The following is an 18,328-nucleotide window of genomic DNA, read 5'->3' on the forward strand; positions in this document are numbered from 1 at the left end:
TGATGGCCTTTCTCTGGCCACCTGCATAGAGTATCGCAGGTGAGTAGAAGTGAGAACACCCATAGGCTTCTCACAGCTGCTGCAATTACTCATATCTTTTGTGCTTCTGCACATTTTGGGTTCACTTGTACTTATTGCCCTGCTTCTGTCTGTGCTAACACTTAAGTATCCTAAGAGCCCTAATGAGATGGAATGATACTTCAGAAGTTGCTTTGACTAATTCCAGGCTGAATTGGATGATGCTTTAGTATCCAAAAGCTGAAACCTTCAGCCTGGAATGGTGAAAACGTATGACGTTTTCCAGCTCTCTGTGCGAGGTATTTCACTCCATCCAATGCTTACAGAGCTTGTGAGAATATAGAGATGATAACAGAGACAATCGGGTCATTACGAGTACTGCGATAGGGGATTAACGGCACCGGTAAGTATGCCGGTGCCGTTAACACCCTACCGCCACATTCTGAGGTCCCTTAGCGGGTCCCACAAGGGCCGGCTAGTTTTACCAGCCACCCTTAGCGGGACCCATTAAGGGACCAGGGAGCTAATAACGGGCCCGCAATTTGCGGGCCCGTTATTAGCTCCTTCCCCATTCCCATTGAGACCTGTGGGGGCTTGAATGGGAATGGGGAATGGTTTTCGGAATGGGAACTTACCACGACCGCAAGGGTCGGATTGTCCCGGTAAGTCCCCATTCCGACACCACAGACCCTGACACGGGTTTGGAGGCAGCCATGGTGCTATTAGCTATTAGCACCATGGCTACCTCCAAACTAGTAATGACCCCCATTGACTCAATAGCAATATTTAGGAAACAAGACGTTGCTCTTTATTTAAGGGTTATATTCGGCTATCAGTTTGTTGTTCAGTACATTGCCTTTTGTTTGTCGCGCCTTCATGCCTCCGGGTCTTATGGTGGCTATACAAATGAATAAAAGTAAAGTAAAAATAGACAAAATATTGTTTAGCTTCAGTGATTGATGTGTAGTAAATTTCTTAGGTAGAAAATATTCAGAGTTCCTTTCACTGTTTTGCATAAAGGATGCTCCACTCTATGCATACAAGTCGTTTGGCTTTTATTTATACTGGGGAGGAGTTGGTGCTCCTATGTGGATTAAGCTGTATATCTTTGATGAGCACTAATTAAAGCTAAACGTGTTAGTAGTTGTTTGTAAACTATTTAGATTGGCTTAAAGACTTTGCCAGAATACAGATTTGAGTAGGTAATGTAGTTTGACACTGGTGTGATTGCTGCATTTCACTGGGAATGGTCTCCACCTATAATGGGACCTTACCCACAAACTTTCCACATCATGTTTGTTAGGATTTAGTCCAAAATTGGAAGTCCACTTTCATGAAGAACCCTGTTACAGTAAAACCAAATAACCTGGCATTAATAATCATTAGTGGAAGAACTAACAGGTAAGATGTCATTAATTAGGTGGATGATGAAATTGAACTTGCCCACCTCGTTGCAGCAGTTTCACTGCATTTGGTTAAATGGCGATTTCACCACTTGTTTTGCAGCATTTTAAGGCGTGGTCCAGTTTCGGGAATAATTAAAAAAATATTTTAAGGGTAGGGGGCTGTGTGGGTGGGGGCGGTTGTAGGAATATAAGGGGCCCCGCCACTAAAAAATGAGGCACAAATCACTGGGAAACGGCCACAGAGATGGGTCAGATCCACTGAAAGATTTGTCATCGGATCACCCCAGAGAGGATGCAAAGATCTAGTCATTCGTTGCCTTTTGCTATCATCACACACAGTCATAGAACTAAATCTCATCTGATTTATATCTTTTTTATAATGAATACTAAGCTCAATAAAGGTTATCAGACTGCCACGGTCCATGAAATTCACTTCCCCGCTGGTATTGCAGCCGCAGCTACTACGTGGCTTAATTTCACATTCGGGCATTATACAAAGACAAAAACACAAGCCTATGTTGGAGAGGCTCTGAGATTTTGAAGCAGTGTTTCCTCAGCATTGCACTTACTTATAAACACGATTACAACCAGGCTGAAGGTGTCCAGGTCAATGTTGGGGTTGGAGAAGGTATCGCAGAAGGTTGTGTAGATGATCATGAGGAGCACGCAGCTGCTGATCGCCCCAAATGGAGGCTTTTTCCGCTCCAGCCAGTCCTTGATGTATCTCCGGACAATCTGCAATACAGAGCACAACAGGTTGCCTCTTTCTGAGCATGTAAGGGAGTCAGAATTGTGCATCACATAATGACTTTCGACAGCGGAAAAGGGTGAAGAGAAGAGGATAATTCAGTTGACGGTCGCAGTGGATTTCAAAGCTCTGCCGCCGTGCAGCTCCCTTTCTGGGGAATTTAACTTTTTTAGTGCAACTTCCACTGGGCCCCCATAATGAGAGTTTATTTTCAACTGCATTCAAAATCCATCCTTAATCACGCCAAATGTTCTTAGCTAGCTGTCACGGAGACATGCCCATTAAGACTCCCCAAAGTTTCGCTCCTCTGCTGATACTAATGGATGTGTGTAATTATCACAGTCCCCCTTGCATCAACAGACAATTCTGAGCGCAACTTTGGGGAACTTAAAAAATCTGACATCTTCAGGAATTTCCTGACGGGCGGATAATCGAAAGTGATCCATGGAACATTTTAATATTTAATGGCCGAACGATGCACCAGAAGTTTTTTAATTAAATTATAACTCATGCTTGAAAAGCAAAAGTGCATGTGTTGTGGGGGCTTAAATAATTCACATCCTGAATAGCTGGATTTTAAGAGAAATGCCATTTGCATGCTCTTAGGATAGCAGAAATTAGCATGTGAACAAAAACATGTCAGAGAAGAAAATGTCGACAGTTGTGTGTCCTTCTCATTATTGGTTTTAGGTTACAGCAGTAAACCCGCAACAATACAGAAAACGCAACGCGGCTTCCTCCAACATGGACTTGTTGTGCAATGTGTTTGTCCCCTCCCAAACACCCCCCGCCCCTCTTTATGTTTTCGTCCCGTCTCTTTGGAGACAACAGGCACAGACAGAAAAGGTGGCATCAATAAGAGGAGGCGTTAGCCAGATCTTCTCATGCTGCAAGTGCATTTCTATTGCCATGCGAGCGACACTGCAATAGTATGCACTTTCCTGTAGGTACATGTGACGTATAAAGCACATACACATCATTCAAAGCTCGCATTTGAATTCCCCTCCACTGCACAATCTACAAAATTGGTTCTCCTTCTGGGTCTCTTACCTGGGCTCGACCTCTGGCATACCTACTGGTCTCAGGGTTTCTAAAGGAGCCTTTGAGTAAGCAGTCACTTGCTCAGACAGCCAGGCAAGTGTCCTTTAGTAAGGTTGGGTGGACTTATCAATTATATGGCTACTGCCTAGCCTATGTTTCAGCCCTGCCACTGTGGCTCCTCTCCACCCAAGACCCCACTGGGTTCCATCTTCCTCCTGGAAATAGCCTGTCATTCTAGATGAGAATGTCTGTAATACTTAGGAGGGCATTAAGAATTCTTAATGACCCAAATACTTTTCTCTCCCTTGGCAGCCTTCTGCCCACATTTTTCCAGATATGCCAGATTTGCCTACTGCCCAATTCAGATTCAATGCAGCTTTTCACCTGAAAGTCACTGATTTATAACCTCCACCCCAGAGGAGGAGGTAAAAATTATGACATTCCCCAAAAACATTTCTAGTTTTTTAAAAACTATTTTTAACAAGGGCTTTTTTCAAGACAACCAAAAGAAGTATACAGGGGGACATTCTAGGGGGGCGAGACAGCGGGCTTCTCCGATGCCCATCTCCTGACCACCTTATCCCTTTTGTGCATTAAAAAAAATGTAGAGTAGTGGTATGCACCCTTACCCACAAACGATGGTGGAAATGTTTCAAAAACATGAAAAAATATTTCAGGAGTTTAGCCCTGGCAGGGCTGGTATTGTGAAAATACCACTACAGGTCAATATAGAAATGCCACCCATTCAGCTGTAACGTCCGTATTGGTGGGTGTGGCAAGTCAGACATAGGAGACGGACAAGAGGACATGTTTTGTTCAAATATTTATCAAAGAAATTAAGAAAACCTTCTCTAGACCATACCTATGATGAATTCCCAATGCTACAAAACAAAAAGGGCGCTCCGCAGGATCTCACAAATAAACGTGGCCATCGGTCCAAAACTACGTTAACCTATTATCTAGCTTACCACTATGAAAAGAAAAGAAAGAAAGAAAATCTAAGCTTCAGCTTAGTATTGGGTTACTCCCCTTTTGTGGTGGCTGGTTTCCTGACTCCCACCAAAGCGTTCTCAATCTCTTTCAGCTACTGGCCTCGTGGAGAGCTCGTAGCACCACAAACTAATGTTTCTCAATGGATCTTTGGGTTAAATAATGGTCACAGCAGATAGTCTGTATAGTCCCTGGTACATCCCTTCTCCTGAGATTACAAAAATAACAAAGTTCACACATTGTTGCTCTTGGTTGATTCACAAACTTAGCCTAGGGATTGGGAAGGCTCCAAGTCTGATCCACTCTGATGAATTTTTCTTTTCCTTCATCCCCTTCCAGGGTAGTCATTTTCTCAGCCCCTGGTGGCTACCGGCCTGCTTAGCCTTACTTGGTTAGTTGTTTTTCTCTCCGACTCCTGAGGTATTCGTGCTCTCAGCCCAGCGTGGGTTACATGCTTCTTCAGCCCTCCTTGGTTTGTTACTTTGCCATTGTGGGGTGTCCGTACTTTCAGCCTGGCTGGGTTGTGGGCCTTCTTCTGTGGTTGCTTCTATCACCCCTTCGAGGGGTATTCGGCTTCTCAGCCTTGTGTGGGCTTTGGGCTTCTTCTACCTTCTTGGTCAGTTGCTTCAGTCACCTCCTCCTACGGTTCTGGTCATCAGCCCTTTGTGGAATGGGGGCCCGCTCAGCCCGGTTTGATTTTAGGCTTTTCTCACCCCCACTTGGGGTATTCACACTCTCAGCTCAGCGTGGACTTGGTTGTGGCCTCAGCACCTTCCAGGCACTCGTTGGGTGCTGCAGCATGTCCTTTCTATGGAGTGTTGCTCTGGACTGGGGGCAGCCTCTCCTCATCCGGGTCCTCGTCCTTACCTTTGGGTCTGGTCTCTGCAGTCTGCAGTTCTGTGCGGTCTTCCCACATGGGCTTCGGCAAAGCAGGATGCTAGTGCGTCCTGTTGCCTTCAGTGCAGTTTTTCTCTTCCATGGTCCCCGTCAATTTGGGGTTCCTGCCCTCATGAATGCGGCAGGACTCTGCAGGCTGACTGTATCCACCCACCAGGCTGACTGTGTGCCTCTTAACTCCTCCTGTGCGGAGCATCTCCCACTGCTGCACAGCCGTGCACGCCGGCGTCTCTGCCTCCCGACAAAGGTTCTCTCCTGTTCTGTTGGCATCTGGCAGCATTTACGTTCCTCCCTGGAATGGAGAGGAAGATTCCACTGGCCCTGGTCTTCCTCAAGAGGCAGTGACAAAACCAGGTCAGAAACCAAACCGTCTTAAAAAAGGCCCCTGTACCGGTTTAAAATGTTCAATCTCCATATAAACAAAAACATTGTGGAGTTTGAAGAGGAGAGAGGAGGATGGAATCCTTATATGGGCATTCTTTAACCCCAGAGCATGGGTCATCCCAGTGGGATACCACTTGCCCTGAACCCTAAAGAGGCTATTGGGTATCAGTTATGCCTCCGTAGTCCCCAAGGGGATGGCTACCCCTCAGAGAGAAGGAACACATTCCCTGGTTTCGTCACAGTGGATTTCCAGAAATACTGCTGTCAATAGAGGTCATTTCCTTCAGTGGTATTTCTTCCTGATCCACCCAATTCATAATGACCTCTTCAGTCGTCAACAAGAGAACTTTCGAAGACTGTATACATATATTAAATTCAAAGCTTGTTATAAGGTCTTTACACAGCCCACAACAAAAAACAGGGACTTGTAGCTTGATGAACAAAAGAGGCACCGAAAAGACAAATACATACAACCAACCCTGCTTGACTATATAGCCATATGCAACAACCACATATAACATATTAGAAATATGTATAATTCAGCTTTGGCAATAACGTGCATCTTCAGTCATGCCAATAAAGCATTATTGTATTCTATTGACCACTGGGTAGTTTTTATGTTCTTTACCTGTGGCAATTCTGAATAAAAATACACAAAGGTGCACGTTTTAATCAGCTCTATGGAGCGCTCGCAGGTAATCAGTACTTCACTGAGGACTCCAATGGATCAGCGTATGCATCTCTATTTTCTGGGGGGAGACCTCGGGTGATCCGGTGCAGTGGCCAGCAAAGGGATGTCACAGTACTGCACGGACACAGGTTCTGGACTGGAAGTCGAGTCTCGCCACCAAGAGAGGAGGCATAGTAAGGTATCTTTGGGGAAGGAGAAACAGGGAGCATCAACACGCTCCACCTTCTCATTTCCTCAGTCAGTCTCGAGCAGCTGTTGAGCACCTCTGCACTTTCCCCATGCTACCCACAAGAGCAGTGAGGAACGCACAGACCAGACAATGGTGGAGGCAGGTTTTGGTTCTATGTGGGTGGGGGGGTTCTGCGGGGCCGCTTCATGGAGCACTGGTCAATATCAGTTGACTACTTTGCAGGCAGCGGGGTGCATCACAATATAAAGGGCGCCGTGCGGGGCCAGGGTAGGGAAAATCACCATTATTCCATGCCCTGGCCCCACCACTGCTCACAGTCACCTCTACATAGGCAACATTGTCTACTGGGGAACAAAAGCACACACATGGATCCATTAGCTACCTATGTGGATTGATTTCTCAAGTTTTCTTTAGGTAAAGTCTTTGATTCCGTTGGGGATGGGTTGTTAGGAAACACACAGGGCACGGGCCTGCAACCAATGGCTCTTCAGATATTTTGGACTACCCATCTTTCCTACCCAGCAAAGTTAATAGCAGAGGTGACATTGGAATTGTGTTCCAGAACATCTGGAGAGCCAAAGGTCGCAGACCCCTGACATAGGGCCATAACATATTCAAATGAATACTAGGTGTGGCCCCCGCCATCTCCGGTCCCAAAACACGTTTTCTAAACGATAAGCAATTTCTCGTGCAGCAGGAAGCAATGAATCACTTCCGATGAGCAGGACCCATAAATGCGTCACACAGACTGTTTCTACCGTCTAGGAAAAACTAGGATCAAGCCACTAATTTCTGCAGTTATGAGCTGTTAAACGCGGAGAGCTCACGTTATGCTGGCAGATAAATCACCAAAGGGAAGGCTGGCGAATGCTTGAATGATGACGTCCAGGCAGGCTTCCCATTACTTATTCAGGCCAAACAGTGGGTTTTTTGGTGCGCCGCTTTGAAAAATGTTCCCACTGGTAGAACGTAATGAAAGCACGGTGAAAATCTACTTCATTAACATTTAATCATAAATTAGCCTTTTATACAAGACATAAAATAAAGGTCTGTCAAGAACACTTATGTATAGGAGAAAGAGCCAAGGTGCAGAAAGAACAATGGATTTATTTCCGCCGCCGGTGCCTTTAGTTAATCTTGTTTTTTTAACCATTCTTTTTTGGATGCACTTTGGGAATCAAAAGGGCTGATAAGTTTGCCTTAGCTTTATGCAACATGAAACCAGAGAAGCACAGCTGGATGAGGACCGCTACAATGCTTGTAGCTCATTAATGCTACAGCTCCCATCAACTTAGCGCTGTAAACTATACCTCTGTGGGCTGGGATACACTGATGGTGGAGAGGGGGGCCTGAGCGCTGAAAAGTGTCCTTGAACCTACCAGTTCACGTTCCTCAACAGCCACTCCAAGCATAACACGTTACCCCTTGGATTTTATTAGGGTACAATATTTTAATGAGGGTTTTAAAGTTAAGCAGAACCAGAAGTATGCATGAAAACGAGTTAACAGTAGGAACCAATCAAATAACATTGGGGACTCGGATTACAGTGGTACAGGAATACCCACAAGCGAGACAAGGCGAGAAAGGGAAGAGAGGAGAGGAGAGAGCAGGGCATGTTATAATGTGGTCGGCAAGAATGTCCTGGCAGAGGGAGGGAGTACAGGGCACTTGGCATCGCATGAAAGGCAACCAAGACGGTGTGTTCACACACCAAGCGTGTTTAAAAACATCCTACTTATTGCAAAGACTGCTACACCATGCCACCATCAGAAAATGATCTTTAAGGTTTCCCAAACAGTATTCAAAACATGAATTGCAATTTCGTGCTCCATATCAACTTTTTTTGTGCGCTTTTTACAGAAAATGCAGTTGGGCAAGTGTCTTTTAGAATGGCAAGGCTTTGTCGATTTTGCCCCCATTTAAATGAAATTCTTTTAAAATGGGAGGGGCGGCCAAGTCCATCCCAAAAATTCCCAGTAGTGTTGCTGGGCAGGAGTTTTAAATACTCCCAAAAGCCAGAACCTGACAAACTCATCTGGGATGATACGACTTTCCCCATCATTAAATCAGACTTGATGGACGCAAAAAAAGAAAAAGAAAAGGCTATAAGATTGGCTTCGCACTTGATCTCGCCAAGTCATTATTCCAGATGGAGGTCCAGCTGTAGAGAGAAAAAATAACACCAAGAATCCTGAAGGCCCTTCTTGGGCTCGATCCAGGGGCCTTAAACATTCAAGGGCCTGGTCAAAAGAGCAACACTTGGGCAGGATGTTAGGGCGTTCTCTTCCTGGGTTCTCCAGTTTGGGGACTCTAAAGCTGGGGCCTGTAGCTAGCGCTTGGCTTATAGAACAACAAAAGCCACATTAAATCGCCGAACATCAGGGAAAGCAACCCCACACCCCCCACAGGTGTGTATCTTGAGCCTCTTCAAGTAAAATATGGAGAAAACTGGGAGTCCAGTTCTTAAGCAAAGAGAAGAACTTAGGAAGTAGACCTTTTGATGGAGGTGTTTGTCGCACAATGAGACACAAAATACACATTTTGGAGAACAAAAAGCATGTAATCTGTCAGAAATAACAGTTATTAAGCAAGAACACATTTTTGGTTCCTCGCTTTCACAATCAAATAGGACCCTTCCTACTATTAGATTCCAAAATGTCACTCGTTTTGAGTCAGTTTCATGAAAGGTGAACGGTCTGCAGAACATTAAGAGGACAATACATACATGTGTTTGTGCGTGTGTGTTTTTCTGGCTCTCCCTTTCATGGCTTCTGTGAGGAGTGCCGAGAAGGAGAATAAAGGTGAAAGGGGCAGGTTAGTGCTGTATCAGCGAGGGCCATTTTTACAGTCCATGGAATGCTAAATGTGAACACATTCAAGAACATGGATCTTGTCGGTATGCGCAGCGCATTAAAAAGTCGTTCAGAAACTGGTTTGAGGGTCTTTGTTTTCCGATCTAAAATAACAATTGCAAAACGGTGTCACTGTTGTGTTCTTCATAAAAACAAAAACAGTTTCCCAACATGTGACACAAATGTACCAAACACATTTTTCTGAATGCTGTCTGAATCAGTGTGGGGGCAATGGTGCAAGTGGCACTTATTCTAGTAAGCAGAACCTGCGCTGAGCGAATATGTGACGCTCCATCCTATGAGAAGTCACATACTATTGGCTTCTATCACAAATCAGACTAGGATCCAAGGACGATGCTGAGATTTTCTTAAGCAACGTTTTTTTTTTTTTAGGAATCTTTGCGGGTTGGGCCACCTTAAAGAAATGCAACAGAAAACCTTTACAATAACAGGATGGCTTCTCCTTGGGTTCAACATTCCAAGTATTTTCAGATGAGGGAAACTCAATCCTGATCCCCTACTTGGGATGCATGATCAATTCATAGTCGCTTGCAGTCCTGGGATTTTCAAGTGTCCACACAGTTCTTTCTCGTTTCCTTGGTTCATTTACTTTGGCAGTCCGCTTCTCGTCCTCATTTCTGGAGTGGCTGATGTCCTTGGTCTCCAGCCCCAACCTCCATATTAGGCTTGAATTAGGGTAGAACCTGTGGCTTGTGAGTGGTGAACAACACCTCTAAAGCTTTCACCACAAGGCTTACAAACTGAGTTTAACTAGAGGCACCACCTAGTTAAGCTTCCTCGCGCCTCCCCCTCATAGGATTCTGGCTCACTTCCCACAAATCCACATTCTTACCTTCCTCCTCGATGGGTCGCAACAAACTCATGCCTAAGGGGACCACCGCTGCCCATCCTGTCTTTTCTCCATTATGTAATCGCCACTGCCACCGTTTCCAGTATCTTCTTCACCAGCGTCCTGAACAGTGTCTCCAACTACATGCATGTGTTGCTCCTAACCACCTCCTGAGTTTTCCTTCCCCCTTTGCTATTCTTCTAGCATATCCTACAACCCCCCCAATGTCTCCTGCCAACCTCCTGTAACTCTAGTTTCTCCCTCAACTGTTTCCTGGGGTCTCCCCTCTGAGTTCCTCCCCCTTTCTAGTGCAGGAATATTGATTTTACAGCTCATATGCCACTTGCGGCCCACCATGCCATTTGATATGGGCCCCCCTTACCTCACCCTCTGTTCAGGCTCTGCTGCCACACCATGCAGAGCAGCACTGGCCCCGATAAGGGAATTGGTTGCAGAGTTCAGCACTTGCTGGACTTCTGAAATGTACTTTTTATTATCAACTTCTACTTCAGGATCAAGGAACACGTTCATAAATAAATTGTTCTGCCAAAGTTTGAGGGTGAAAAGTGGGATGATCTAAAAAGACTTAAAAATGAGCCCATGACAGAGGATAAATATTGAAAAAAATAAGCACTGATAAGGTAATATGATTTTGAAAGGAACTGCTTTTTGTGTGTTGACAAGGTTTTAGTTTTAAAGATGCAGTCTTACATGTGCAGGTGCTTCGATCAAATGGAAGCACAGCCTCTGTGATGAATCTAGCGATGACATGACTGCCTCCCAGGGGAAAGTCCCTCCTCATGTGGCAAGGGAAAGGCAGAAGCTTCCTGATCTTGACCTTGGAGGCGGCTATCTGAGGGAGGTCCACATGAGGCGAGACAACCATCATGGGGGTGAAGTGGACTCGCTAGGTGGAACATGGTATCCTCCTTTCCCCTTAGTACCTGACAACATCCCGTAACTCCCCAATCGTCCATATCATATTATAATGTTAGACAAGTACCTCCAGTCGTGACTAATAGAAATGTTGTTTCATAATCTTATTTGAAAATGTCTGATACTACTGAGACAAGGAGGAGGTCTAGAGCAAGGAAGATTGCTGAGGCTGAGAAGCAAGAGACACGCTCTGGTTGTTGGGAGAATTCAATTGGTAGCGGGACATTCAAAAGCACCAAGCATCTGGAAAAATGGACTCTCACTACTCCCGACACAAGTCAGGAAATCCGATGGAAGCAAGCTGCAGCGTGAAATGAGGAAGCTCCTGGAGGTGCCGTCAGAAGAAGCTCTGAAGCATGAAGTTCGCCGCTAGAATGCTGTGAGCGGACAAAGCTGCAGAGTCGAGTCTGAGGCATCGCAGGAACCAGAGACCTGACAAGACACCTGTCAGACAAGGGAGCAAGCGATGGAAGAACCGAAGACCACAAAGGATGCTGAAGCTACCGAGTGAAGCCGGTGAGCCCATAGAGGGAAGTTGGGACACTGGGGTACTTTGTGGCATGTATCGCGTACCATTAGAAAAGAACTGTATGAACTTTTTGACCCTGAACAGGAGAGCTGGGACACAGAAATTTGTTGAGAGAAACTAAGGAAGAGGAGAACGGGTTGATGACCCAATGTATAAAAGAAGAAATTATCAAATCAACATTGAGAAAGAAGGAAAGTTTGTTCATTGAGAGGAAGCCCTGGCAGGAGAGTATACCGTGCATAAGGATTGCGAGTGTGGGACCTGCACCCAAATACATATGAGCAAGTCAAGAAAGCTCTGGCAGGAGAGTATACCAGGCAAAAGGATTGTGAGTCTGGGACCTGCACCCAATTGTGTTGATCCAAACAATTGAAAGCATAATAGGAGAGTGTACCAGATTGACAAAGGAGTGGCTGGGACTCACTCACACTTGTTGAATAATCTGTAGTTTGTGGAATCTAGGGGAAGGGAGTCAATACCCCTGAAACTGGATTTGGGACATATTGTGACCAGGGAATAATTTCCCGTCTGGTGCTGTCAAGAGGCTAAGAGAAGCAGAGCTGCTTGTTGACCCTCTAGGAATCTGGGAAAGCTGAAAGGAAGAGCCACACCCCTTCAGACTGTGAAATGTAGTAGTATGGGAAAGGTCAAAGGAAGATCCATACCCCAGGAAAGTGTGAACTTTACGAAACCTGAAGAAACTCCAGGGAAGGGAACTCCCCCCAAACCCTATCCCCGAGACTTGTGGAATTTTGTTTGATTTTCAGCACCTTTGTTTGGACTTTTATGTTGCAAGTTTGGAAAAGAGCTGCGAGAGGGTAGCTGAGAGACATTTCCCTCTTCACTTTATATTGAGTTTAGCGTGTGAGGGTCAGGTTAGGGTTTGGACACAGGACAGAGAACTCTACTTTGGACATGCTGACATTTACACCATTTAGTTTTGTTGAGACAGGGATACCCTCTTAGAGTTAGGACGAGATAGGATTTTCTCCAAGCCCCTTTTTACTTCGGTTAATAAAAGTCTTTGCCAACCACCATGACATCTCTGTGTCCGCCTCTTACTTCTGATTCCTTACACCTCCCAATAGCCGAATAAATCCATCCAATGCCAGGTAATGTCTCCTATGCATGGTATAGTCAACAAATGAAATGTTCAGCCTTGCATGTCTAGTTGCTGCCATCATACGGCAAGTACAGCCTCAAACACCCTAGTAACGCCAGTTAATGCCTTATGCAAGTTATAGCCACCATATGTAAGTCACCATATGTAAGGTGCAGCCCTCACATGTCCAGTTGCTGCCATCATACCTCAGATGCAAGCTCAAATGTTATATTTTGTGCTGTGCTTTGTACAGTGTCGCTACATGTGGCTTCTTGGTGTTCTTACCCGTTGCACCCATGTTTCCAGTTAGTGAGAGAACAGGGTCTAAGTATCGTAATAACAACTAGTAATGACTTAACAGAGAGGACAATGTGGGATCGTAAGAATTCATTATCAATAATGCAGAACACATTAATTTGGTTAAATTACTTATTATTGAACTAATTGCCTTGAAGAAGCTCACTTGGGATCTCTAATTGCATGAGAATTTGAGAGTGAAACATGTGTTGTGTGATGAATCCTGTGGGATCCTCATAGAAACCCTACCTAAAGTCTCCAAGGTGGCCAGGGAAAGGCAGATTACTTCATGGGATGAGACTCATTATTTATCTTTCTCAAGGAAGTATCTCTAACACCAGAATATGCAATGGCTTGTTGTCAGCAAGAACCTTTATTCTCTCAGTCTGTCAAACTGAGGTTGAAGTCCCTGGTAATCAGTCAAGTGTTAGAAATAAGAAACATCATTTAAGGGTTACTGACATTTATAGAAGTATGAGCTTTTGTAAGTCCCAGAGAAATAAGCAAGAGGAGTCTGTAAAAGCCACCAATTTAAATCCTTAGAAATCCCATTCTTTAATAATACCACAAACATTGTGTAACCATTATGAGATTCCATGTGTTAATATATGTGAGGGGAGTAGTGAACATAACAAGGTTAATTTCACTGTAAAAATCAAATGTGATGTTGGGGACTTCAAATCGCATAATTCCCAGAGTAATGGGATGAGGAAGAGGACTGCAGAGGCTCATGACTGCAGGTTGCAGTCAATCAGGATGAATGACCCACACCTCAGGGGAACTGAGAGGCATAAAAAGCCCCCTCAGGTGTAGGCCATCAGAGAGGTGAGTGAAGGAGAAGAAAACAGCAGTATTAGAACGTGGAGCAGTTTGATTTTATCCATGTGGCAGCAGAAGCCGAAAGAAAACAGGAGCAGAGACGGCAGGACCTCAGCATTATAGAATTGTGATACTGGTCCAGGGCAGGCCTCAGAGGCTCAGGTTTACAGTTGTAGGGGCCGCGCAGCAGACGGCGTACCATTATGCCACTTTTCCCACTGTTAGACGAGCACAGGAGTCGGAGGAGTTCCATGTTGCTGTGGGAGCCGGGAGAGCTCTGAAACTGACAGACGCGAGTCGCTGGAAGCTGTGCACAGGAGATAGCCGGGCCACGTTGGGAAACCTAAGCAGACCACCTGCAAGCAGCAAGGGGAACGGATACGCATGCCAAACCCAGTGAGTTCAATGTTACAGTCTGACCACGGAGCACTCCGTAACATCCTGCTTGCTGTGTCCAGGCCATTGAAGTTCACAATTGAGATTAGTAAATAGCGTTAAGGCGGAATAAGTTACCTTTGAATATCGAACAAATACAAAGGAGAATTTTACTTTTAATGTGAATCATGCTGATGTAAGAAGGTGCAGAGGGTGAATGAAGAAATTGACAATTATACCAGGGTCTGATTGTGACAATTGTGGGGCAAAGTGAGAGTCAGCTATCAGAGGGGGCAATACTTGAACGTCGAACAAGGGACATGGTTGAAGAAAAGAGAAACTATTGTTGCGAAAGCCAAAAGAGAAATAAAACTAGGCAATTACACCAGAACCAAAATTGCCTAAACAAGGTTGCTAAGATATGAATAATACAGACAGTTTCCCCTCCAGAAAAATTATCTTAAGGAAAATGATTTAAACCCACATTGCCAAAGCCAAAGAAGTCTGAAATTTGAACAGAATTCTTATCAGCAGTTGGTTGACAGAAAAGGCGACAAACTAGAATGGTAGGCTGGCTGCTCTTCTGAGAGAGAATCTTCAGAGGGAGAGGAACATAACCTGCAAAGAGTGTGGCAGATACTCGGTATAATAAATAGCACCAGTGTGGTTCTCGTTTCCCCTAAACATTGCATATACTTAAAATTGTGCAGTAAAAGACATTGTTTAACCTTTACCACTGAAGTACCTACAAGTAGTACAAGGAAAGGGGTGGGCCCTATTATGACGATATATAGGCCGTCAGTACAAGCTTGCCGGTCCAGAAACAAGCTAACAAGGTAAGCTCACTGGCACCATTGTTCCCAGACCGGCAAACTATGAGCCTGCGGCCGGGTGCCGTACTGCCTGCCAGGGCAGACTTGGCGGGTGGAACGGCACCCGGACGCAGACATACACAGAAGCACCGGCACTGTTGCACAAGGTGCCAGTGCTTCCGTGATCCCCATTCCCATTGAGTCCTATGGGACTCAGAGGGAATGGGGATTAACATTTACTGCCGCCTGACTTCCCGCAAAGCCAGGTGGCAGTAAATCATTACGGGTCCGGCGGCTACCTGCTAGTTTTACTGGCATGGTTTCCGCCTGACCCCTAATGAGAGCCATAGTCTTGTGTGGTCAGCCGACACGTGTTTTGACCTCTATGGTCCTTTTCAAGGCTGTTATTTTGAATGCACATGTCAACAAGTGGTGGTTGTGACAAGTAATGATTTGTGACATATGTGCAAAAAGTGTGGGGAATACCCTGCGAATAGTTTTATTTGCATTGTAAGACATCCAACATACATTGTTAAAAACATATTGCAATGGCAGAATAATAATATATTCATTTATGTTTGTACATTTAAGAACAAACAATTTCCAGATGTTGTCAGGGGAGAAAGAGGGAGAGGAGGAGAGAGGAAGAGAATAATTAGTTGTGTTACAAGTAGTAGTTGGTTCCGGCCTGGCAGGAAAGCATACTAGGTCAGGAAGTGTTGTAGTACTTTGATCCATGCTGGCAGGAGAGTATTCCAGTACAGAGAACATTGTCGTAACAATCCTTGCCAAAGAGTGGGCCAGGTGGAAGGCATTGAAGTACTGTGGTGTGGTTAATAATCTTGAAGCAGATGAAGAATCACTAACAAGTTTTGGTGAATTAAAACAGAAGCATCCTGACAAGTTGATAATACTGAAACAAGGGTTGTATGAACTGCTGCAGAAGTGTTTAACATTGTCAACTAAGTGGTTTTGTGTATTATGGCTGGGATATGATAATAAATACATTTTTCTTGTTGAAACCAATGAAGCAAGGAATTATTATAAGCTGAAGAGAAGGCATTGATTAAAGGTTTTGCTACAAGGAGAAGGAGGGAACTTTGTTGAACACTATTAAACTGTTGGTTGAATGCTATCTTGGAACTTGGAACAAAGAGACTTGAACTGGAACTGTGTTGATAGACAGGATTTCATGAACTTTTGTTTGGAACATTTGAATTAAATCCTGATTAAATCTGGGGAAGGGAAATGCACCCAGATTGGAAGGAGAAAATATTGTCTGTGATTGGAATATAACTATTGCATTGGTTATTATTGAATTGCCATATGTTGCTTTGTTAAGTTGTGCATGTTTAGGTGTAAGGGACAGAATCATTTTGTTAGAGTGTTTCGTCTCGTTTATTTGAGGCAGGGAAATCCTCGTCAGGATAGGGACATTGAGGCGTTTATCCAAACCTAAGTTAATAAAATGGCATTTTTTGAAAAACCTTCACAAAGTTGTCCACCTCACATTTCTGACCCCTCACAATTGGTACAGAAATAAAGTTACATTTAACACACAAATTCAATGTTGATGATATGGGCGTAAATTCTGTTCATATTCCTTTTACTTTGGCTTTGCAGTTAAAAATACTCAAGAAAGGCATAACCAAGAAAATTCAACAATTCTCTTCTGAAGAAGGGTACCTAAGGAAGAATTGGCTTCCTTGGGTTAGAGAAATTACATGTATAATTAATTGGGTGTGATACTTAATTAGATTGTGTTGTACAGTGGCACTGGCACCGACTCATTTTCCGTATTTTTTCACAAAACATACATATATTTGGGTCCTATGAATTATTAAAGAGGACGGTACAAATCAAATGTGTTTGCGCAACTTTTAAGGTTTCTTCTTTACATGGAGTAGATCCCACATACCCCTTATTCTTGAAACTGCACAGTGACACTTATATCGTTTAACAAAACCTTTGTGTGTTCTGAACCGATATGGCTTCCCAAATCAAAACCTGCAGAATTTTGATGCAATTCATTATAAGCTTCTTTTAAACTGCACATAATAACCCACAATACCATATTAACCTTGGAAATGACACATGCAACAGTTCTCCGATTCCATAAATTGTTGGTATTATTGGGCAAAGCCATGTTCTTTCTATCATTTGTAAATGTAACTTTATTCGTAATTTGGAAATGTTTTCGATGTAAAAAATTGGAATACATTGGCTGATAAGTTTAGAATGCCCATTGCTGTTCAGAATTAAATATATAGGGATTTGATTATGTATACAGGTGTTTATGTGTGGTAAAAAAGCAACATTCTAGCAGGCAGGATATTTTAATTTTTTGGGGACTATGTGATGAGCCAGGAATGAGACGCCGACACAATGAGCTCATAGTTTTGGCTATAAACCTTCCTTCAAAATAAAAGGGGGTTAGAAAAGGCCTCACTATCGCTAGGAGGATTGTCCCTACCTCAACCAAAAATAAAGGTCTGTCCAGTATCAAGATGTACAAAACAAAACGTCCTGTGTCCGAAATCCTATGCTTGCCCTCGTATTCTACAAAACAACTCTAATATCTAAAGGGTAATGTCTGTGGCCTTGTAAGTGCCCAAACGTTCAAATTACATGTATAACACCAATACAATAGTTCCCAAAGGACAAAGGTCACAGATCCAAGGGACAACTCCCGTCCCCAAGTTTCTCTTCAAGACTACTCGAAAACTCCCAAGGGCATGAACCCACCTTAGGGCTCGTTGTTCAACAACGTACTTGTATATAAAAAAACAAACCAACTTGAATGTAAGTCCCAATCTCAAAGGATACCTGGTGTACTCTCCTGCCACGTTCTTCTTTTCCACTTTGGTTTCAGGCTTGACTTTGCCTGGTATACTCCCTGCAAGGGCTTTTCATATGTTTTACTTTGTAGTCTTGCAAACTTGACTCTGCCTGGTATACTATCCTGCCAGGGCTTTTCATCCGATTTACTTTCTACAATTGAAAACATGCTTTTGCCTGGCTTACTCTCTTGCCAGGGCTTTTCCATCTGATTTTCTTTATACAATTGCAAACTTGCTTTTGCCTGGTTTACGCTGCTGCGAGGGTTTTTCATCTGATTCTCTTTACACAATTGAAAACTAGCTTTTTTCTCATATTCATCTGTAAACCCTCTTTCGGTAATATTGGATTTCATATTCCTTCTTATTCGCTTCATACACTTTTGTCTTTCTTTGGCAGCATTACGGAAGCACCCCGGTGTCCCATTCTCTCTCTCTAGGACTCAACCGTTTCTTGTGGCGTCCTTTGGTTTCCTCATGGTAAACGGGAGGCAGCAATCCGGTGTCCCACCTCCAGCTTGCGGGCTCCCCAGTTTCACCGGGCAATCTCCACA

At 44.1% G+C, this 18,328-nt stretch overlaps 1 protein-coding gene across 3 annotated transcripts in view; it reads right to left on the reverse strand.

The window, feature by feature from the left end:
• Positions 1–18,328, reverse strand: part of SLC10A7 (solute carrier family 10 member 7) — a 1,071,777-nt gene that overhangs the window by 269,870 nt on the left and 783,579 nt on the right. For all 3 annotated transcript variants that reach the window (XM_069631237.1, XM_069631239.1, XM_069631238.1), the window contains exon 8: positions 1,994–2,159. In XM_069631237.1, coding sequence (XP_069487338.1) covers positions 1,994–2,159 — 166 coding nt within the window. The remainder of the gene's footprint in view (positions 1–1,993; positions 2,160–18,328) is intronic.

Source organism: Ambystoma mexicanum, chromosome 6q (assembly GCF_040938575.1).
Source record: "Ambystoma mexicanum isolate Mex_15411 chromosome 6q, UKY_AmexF1_1, whole genome shotgun sequence".
In the NCBI taxonomy this organism is placed as follows: domain Eukaryota; kingdom Metazoa; phylum Chordata; class Amphibia; order Caudata; family Ambystomatidae; genus Ambystoma; species Ambystoma mexicanum.